This window comes from Malurus melanocephalus, unplaced genomic scaffold (genome assembly GCF_030028575.1).
Source record: "Malurus melanocephalus ecotype Western Australia unplaced genomic scaffold, MMel_1.1 scaffold_542, whole genome shotgun sequence".
Lineage (NCBI taxonomy): Eukaryota > Metazoa > Chordata > Aves > Passeriformes > Maluridae > Malurus > Malurus melanocephalus.
In genome coordinates this window covers 51,740-59,390 of record NW_026623774.1, presented here as the reverse complement: position 1 = coordinate 59,390, position 7,651 = coordinate 51,740, and the positions used below count along the sequence as shown (strand labels likewise).

The 7,651-nt window shown below is 47.8% G+C and overlaps 1 protein-coding gene across 1 annotated transcript in view; it reads right to left on the bottom strand.

Moving 5' to 3' along the window:
- The window catches only part of SYN2 (synapsin II), a gene marked incomplete at its 5' end in the record, with an annotated part of 103,799 nt that overhangs the window by 44,653 nt on the left and 51,495 nt on the right, over nucleotides 1-7,651 (bottom strand). Inside the window, 2 exons of the mRNA XM_057381963.1 lie at nucleotides 1,615-1,689; nucleotides 7,309-7,451. Of these exons, the coding sequence (XP_057237946.1) occupies nucleotides 1,615-1,689; nucleotides 7,309-7,451 (218 nt within the window). The remainder of the gene's footprint in view (nucleotides 1-1,614; nucleotides 1,690-7,308; nucleotides 7,452-7,651) is intronic.

Below are 7,651 nucleotides of genomic sequence, written 5' to 3'. Positions count from 1 at the left end.
CTGCGCTCCCCCCGGCCCCGGGGCTGCGATTGCACAGCCAGAGCTCCCTCCTGCCTCCCCCTCCAGCGAACACATAACCTCACTTTCTGGAGGAGGTGGGACGGGAATGAGAAAGAGAAAATCCTGCGGCTGCAGTCACCCCCAGAGGGGAGATCAGCGAGGACACCGTCTAGACAGGGCTTGGCCGGAGGGAGCCGCGATTCCCGGCTCTTGTTTTCACCTTTCCAGGGCAGCCAATGCTTCAGTTCCTGTGTTTCCCTCAGCTCGTCAGAGGGACTGAGCTGTAGGTTCCAGGCTTYAAAACAAATCCAAACCGACAAACCCCCAAACCAGCACTACTGTTGGACTTTCAAACACCTTTTAAATTACATTTTCACTGTACAGGCTTTGTTTCAGCTTCCACTGGTTGCARCCTTGGGAGAAGCAGAACAACAGAAAATTCTCAGCCATCCAAAAGCCCCTCAGATTTTGTTTTACAGGGAAAAGAGGCTGTGGAGCAAATGAGGATTGGGAAAACTGTTCTGAGCTTCATGGTGGTGATGCACAAATTTTTCAACTGGAGTGCAAGAATTGACCGGGATAAGAATGAGAGAGAAAAGGGAAAGGATAAGAATGGGAAAGAAAAGGAAAAGGAAAGGAATGGGAGATAAAATGAAAAGAATGGAAGAGAAAAGGGTAAGAACGGGAGAGAAAAGGGTAAGAATGGGAGAGAAAAGGGAAAGAATGGAAGAGAAAAGGAAAAGAATGGAAGAGAAAAGGGTAAGAATGGGAGAGAAAAGGAAAAGAATGGGAGAGAAAAGGCAAAGAATGGAAGAGAAAAGGAAAAGAATGGAAAAGGGTAAGAATGGGAGAGAAAAGGAAAAGAATGGGAGAGAAAAGGGAAAGAATGGAAGAGAAAAAGAAATGAATGGAAGAGAAAAGGGTAACAATGGAAGACAAAACTATAAGAATGGAAGAGAAAAGGAAAAGGATAAGAATGGAAGAGAAAAGGAAAACAATGGGAGAGAAAAGGAAAAGCACAATAACCCAAAGTACAGGGCTGGAATGATGGCACAAGGGAAATAAAGCTTCAGGGTACCCCAGCAATGGGGGGAAAAGCCTCACAGTGCAGTTCAGGGGAAATTTATTAATTTATTAAATGAGAAGTAAGGAATTTGCAGTTGAAAGTCGGAAAGAGAAATGGGATTTAAACAGGGAAAGTGAAGACTGGGTTGCTTGGTTAGGCTGGATGATGTAGGAGGAGAACAGTTTAAACAGTGTGCCTGGGATAAAACTGGTGGGGAAAAGGGCAAATGAACCAGAGGAATGGCTGACAGGTTGAACCTGTCAAACTAAACTTCCTGCAGGCAATTGCAGCRGTTTCCTGGGTGCAGATGTGGATGCAGGACCCAAGGGTAACCCCAGGGYTGGTGGGTGTGGGCAGTTMACCCTGAGACAGCCACAGGAASCCCTGGCTCTGCTCTTTCACCTGCCTGAGCAATCCCTTTCCCCAAAATGAGCACCAGACATGCCCTTGCTGCGGGTTGTGCACCAACAGGGYGATTCCTTGGAAATTAATTTAAAACAAAACTCCGTTAATTGCTGTAATTACCTTTCACATCAGACTCSACTTACTTATCTGACATGGCAATCTGCTCCAGCATCGCCGAGCCYGTGTTTGTCTTCCAGTTCCCGGATATGGAGGTTCTCCTGAAAAAGGGAAAACATTACCAAGGCAGCCAGGGTTTCATGTTCTCCCCACCCAAAGCCTCTGCTCTCTGTTCCTGAGTTCTGCCTGCCCTTTCCTGCCTGGCAGCTTGGGACAGAACCTGTGAGCCACGAGGGGTTGAGAGGGCATGGCCAGCAGTGCTTCACTGGGGCACAAACAATGGCCGTGCTGGGAAATTTGTGTTCTCCACTTATTTATTTTGGGTTTTTTAAAAAATCCCAGCCTCCTGTGGTGAAGTGACAGCGTTGGCAATGAGCTGGTGCCAGGGGAAAGGGCGCTGGGTTCCCTGGGATACCTGGGCTGGTGCTGCCCAGGGAAAGGTCAGGGAGCTCCAGCTTCTCCCAAACCCACCCCACTGCAGGGCTACGTCCCAACACTTGAAAAAAAGCAACATTTTTTATGTTTCTAACCCCTCTGAGGTGATTTCAGAYGTGTTTTGGAGCTGGGTTTGGGTTTCTCCTCCACTTTTCACTCTGCTGTTTACTGATCCAACCTAAATGCCCTGTGTCAGTTCACCTTCTCCTGTTTAATCTCTAAGAAACTAAAAAATGAACCTAAAGTTGTTTTTCTTTTCCCCCTCAGACCTTAGGGCTGAGAAGATTAGTGCTTTGTGGGAGCTAAATGCTGTACTGGGAACAGGCTTTGGACRGAAGTTCTGAAGTGTTTCCAGTCAGTAAAATCAGGGGAATATCTGTAAGGAATTAAAAGGCTATCAGGCAGCAGCCAGAGCTTTCCCTCCATTTTCCCATCAAGGTAATTACGAGGGTCAGTAGCAATTTTGAGGGGGGGAAATGTTGGTTTTTCTCTGGGAGCCTYGTAGATTTTGCTGGATTTTAAAGCAGAAAGTTCTGCTGTGATGCCATGGCCTTTGCTGGTGTGGGAGAAAGCAAAGAGGAGAGAATGTGCTCCTTGAGGGTTTTGTGTGAGGAAACTTTGCCCAGCAATGAGGCTGTGATKGATTTCTGCTCCATTCTTTAAGGTGATGTTTATCTACGTGTGCCTGCTTTAAAATGAATAATTTCAGGGTTTGTTATGTTCTGCATCGGAGAGAAAAATCTCACAAATTTCACAAATCCCAGAGTTCGATGCTCTTGCAGATTCTCCCAGGGGTTCATTGGAATGGGGSTCTTTTAGGTGTCCTTCAGGAAGCAAGATGGGATCAAATAATGGAAAAAAGTTCCCCTGGAGGTTTTTAGGGGATGTTTATTTCCAGGTGCTCGGTAGCAGGGATGCAATCCCAGCCCYGCTGAATGCAGAGGCACAGATGGTTCGCTCCAAGCCCTGATTTCCCTCCACAGAGGGAAAAGCTCCTGCAGGATCTTCTCCTTCCTTCTCCCAAAGGATGCTCTGCTGCCTGTGAGGGTGCCASARTGATTTTTGCMTTTTYYYTTTYYWWWWTYWKWACYYTYYCMRKWSWTTTYCCYYCCCCTTTYCCCMRSCMRGRRRMCMAAMCCMWYYCMRRRSYYCMARSCCTGGGGGGAACAAGGTCCCATCCTGTCCTGGTTCTTCCTGGGAACCAAGAGGTYTKYRAGACCCATTTTCATAAAAAAATACAGCTGAGACTGAGGRTGGRGGATCCAGAGAAGGGGCCTGACCTGRGGGGAATTCCRTCACCCCTTGTCCTMMTAAYTGGYGMTTTTTATCAATTATGCYMATTTCCTAAAATTTATCAAACTGTATMACCYCTGGGGRGKSKTTTGTGGATTTTCTTCCRTGGCTGCCCMTGGAGCTCCAACAAAGCCCCACTTTTATATCACCCCTGTMCTGAAATMATCTCCAGTTTCATTTCTAAGYTGGAAAAGGCAACAGTGAGGAYGCTGCAGGGACCAGGGGAGGGCTGAGGATGCAGAATCGAAGCTGGAGCTCGAGGTTTTGACCCAGATGACCTCCAGGCCGTGGTGAACTGATCCAGACCCTCCCAGCCAGACGGTGAGGCACCCCATGTACGATTTCTGTAATTATATCTAYCCAAGATGTGGCTTTCCCACCCTTCTTCTCTCCTGCTGCCTGCAAAGAGCCTTTCACTCATCATTTCCTCCTCTTTAACCAAACACCGAACGACAAATAAAGCAACTCCAACAGCCCTGAGTGCTTTACACTTGGGCTTAACGTGTTTGCCCTGGGTGTGCTCCCTGCCAGAAGGAAGAGCTGCTTTAGAATCGCTCAACAATTCAGCGTAACCCGAGCTGCCTTTTTTTTTTCCATTTCCACCGCCTCCCTGCTTTATTTAGCAGCATTTACAGTACCCAATCCCCGCGGCTGGGACGGGGACTTGTCACCACACAAATATGTGGAGATGTCTGCCTGCTCTGCGGTCTGACCCGCCAGCCCTCTCTCCTCTCTTTGTGCGCTTCGCTTTGGGCTTTTTGACCTTTTCATCAAAGCCCTTTAAGCCCCGGGCTCACCGTGCTGCTGCTGGAGGGGAGATTTGGATAGAGGAAAGGAAAAAAGGGATTATTTAGTGTTTGTAACCCTTGTGAGCTGATTTCCGTGAAGCCTGGCCGGTGTCACCCCGGCCCGGAGGGGCTGTGTGTTGACAGGACCCCAATCCCCCTTTCCTGCCCCAATCCCCCTTTCCTGCCCCAAATCCGCGCTGATCAGCACCACTGACTCACCGATCCGCCCAAACCACAATTTCCCACAGAATCACAAACCCGGGGCCCTCAATAACTCTCTCGAAGCTGCGAAAACAAACTCTGAGCCGGTATTTGTGGCCGTGGCTCTGTGAGGGCTCGGTTCTGTGTCACAAAGTGAAATGGGAACCAGCTGCACACAACATCCCGCTGACATCACCCGTGTGGATGTGCACACCGACAGCTTTCCATGCGTTTGGCAAATCTTCTCCTTTCCACGCCATCATAATGAATCAGTAATAATGAATTTGTAAGAACGAATCAATATTTCATTATTATTTTGTGTGTGTGATTTAACTGTGTGAAAGGATCTGAAGGAAAAACCATCGCTAGGCTTTTAGCATTTGGATGAACCCGTGGTTTCTGAGCAGGAACTTAAAAATAAATAAAAGGTAGGAGGAACAGGCTGTCATTTGAACTTATTTTTGCTGTCCCTCAGGMCAACTTCTGCGAAGAAGAAACATTTCTGTTGCAGGGTGATAAATTTACCGTGGCTGGCTCTTCCAAAGCTGCTCCTGATGCTGAACAGTGTTTAAATTTCAAGTCAAAAGGGAGACAAAAATAAAAGTGGGGCTYTCTCCTACAAAATTGGGGGCCAGTTTTGATGGGCCATCCCAAACTTCACAGGGGATAAACCCGGATTAAAAGCTGGGACTTTCTGCCCTTGGAGGTGTAAGAGTGGGGGAAATCAACCCTGTTTGTTGGAAAAGGGGAAAGAGGAATGTACAAAACAAGAAATGTGCCTGTCAAAGGCCCAGAAAGGGAGAGCAGCTCCGTTGGGGGACGTTGGGGATGCTGGGGACATTGGGGACGTTGGGGACATTGGGGACGTTGGGGACGTTGGGGACGTTGGGGACATTGGGGACATTGGGGACACTGGGGACACTGGGGACATTGGGGATGTTGGGGACACTGGGGACATTGGGGACAGTGGGGACTTTGGGGACACTGGGAACACTGGGGACATTGGGGACATTGGGGACGCTGGTGACATTGGTGACGTTGGTGACGTTGGGGATGTGGTGCTGCTGGAAAAGCAGGATGGGTGTCCTCAGAGAGGGAGGAACGCAGGGACAGGCAGGTCTGGAGCACCAGTGTGGGACAAAGAGGCAGAACGGGAATTAACTGTCCTGGAGAAGCTGGGGGACGGAATATGTGTCCTTCAGGAGCAAATGATCGCCTGTGGGGGTGAATTCCACCCTAAATCCCAGCCCTGCATCACTGCAAACACGGAACAGCACCCTCAGGGGATTCCTTTGGATCCCTGTGAGCTCCTGGAGCACTCTGCCATGGTCACTGGGCACCTCTCAAACTCACACCGAGCTGTTATCACGAAATTCAGCCAATCCTGGGCTCCAAACCCAGCAGAAGGAGGGAATGTCCACCTCAGGGAGGATCTGACCTACAGGAGCAGCGTTCCCAGCCGGGTCTGAGCTCTTCTGAGCGAGTCCATGAGCAGGACAGGGCTTTCTGAGCTGCTCTGGGCTCGGATTATTGCATGTTTTGTCTCAAGGGTCTCTCCAGTGTCAAGCAGCAGATCCTGGGACAGCAGCACCCTSGGGAGAAGCCAACACAACCTGGCCCTCCAATATCACCCTAAGGACATGAATTCTTCCCTTTCTCCCACCCTGGACTGAAGTTTCTATTTCCTCATGGCTATTCTAAATGATTTCACTCTTAATGTCCACCCTGTCTTTCAAATTATAAAATATTTTCCCAATATCAACCTAAGGAGATGAATTTTCCCGTTCTCCCACCTTGTTGCAAACTTTGTATTTCCTCACGGCTGCTCTGAATTATTTGACTCTGGATGCCAACCCTTTTAAATTATAAAACATTTTCCCAATATCAACCTAAGGAGATCAATTTTCCCCTTCTCCCACCTTGTTGCAAACTTTCTATTTCCTCAGGGCTTTTCTAAATGATTTGACTCTTGATGCCAACCATTATAAATTATAGAACATATTATGCCTTTGATTTAGCTCAGCTCCAATATTAGCTGATTAAATATATATATATATAAAATATTAATTGATTAAATTTTATTTATCTGCTGTCAATATTTGTGGTTTGCTGGGAGTTCTTCACTGATAAAGCAGCTGATTGCACCTTACAAACGACTCCTCTGATCCCTGCAGCATTCAGGAAATATCCCTGAGGGTGGATGTGGGGGTGTACATGTAAATCTGTATTTTTTTTCTGTGTTCTGGTCTGCTTTCTCTGCCTCAGCACTGTCAGGATGAGGGGCCAAAGGCATGAGAGGATCTGGGTTGGGTGAAAAGCAGGAATGGAAGGAGGTTTGGTCAGATGACACTGCCTGATATTGAAACARAATAAAAATGTGCATAAACACAGGGACCAGGGCTCAGCTGCTGCACCATAACCCCGTGGCTGTGAAGCTGAAACATCCTTTGAGCCTCTCCTTCAGTCACMGCCTTCAAACAAACACCTGGGTGCCAAAATTGGAAGAGATTTTGTGCATTTGTGTGGAGGTGACTGCAAGAGTGGGTTCTTGCTTTAATGTGTTGAGAGGACTTTGGTCCATTAAAATGTGACAATTTCAGGTTGTTTTGTGTGAATGAACRCCATCCCACTATCCTTAGAGGGGAGAAGTAAAAATCTGGAGAAAATTTGCTCTTAAGCTGATAACAAGATACAAAGAAACCTGAATTAACAAGCCCTCCGTAAAACCAAACGCTCTGCTCTTTCAATGAAAATAACGCCCCCAAATCAGCAGAAAAACCCCTCTGACAAGCTCACCTGGTGCCCTTCTCCTCCTCCCAGCCACAATCAACCGATAAAAGGAATCCTGACAAATCCAGAAAGTTTAAAATCTCTGCAGGGCGCRATGAGGGAGGCACCGGCTCCGCACCTCACCCGCCGCCCTTTAACCTCGGCGGGCAAAGCGATTTTTTATTTTCCATTTGGAACCCAAAAGGAGGAAAAGAACAAAAGGTTTTGGCTCACATGTAGGCCTTGTAGTTAGTGCCTATCTTTTGGATCCTGATGTCRTATTTGGAGTCTATGAAGGGCTCGGTGGTGGCGTAGGTCTGGGTGAGCGCTACCACGCTGGCTATGTCCTGAAAATCGTAGTGGTTGTCTACCTTGATCTGGAGCCACGAGAACACAGCACAGGCAAAAGAAGAAAGAGGAGTTAGGAACCAAATCTGCTCACAAAAGGTGTTCACGAGAAGCACGGTTTGGACAGCGGCAGAAAAAGAGATTTGATCTGGTTTCCAGGTTCTGTGACATTCCTGTGTGGAATATCCAGCATTACCTGCTCGTCTGTAGAAAGCAATTTGCACACAGT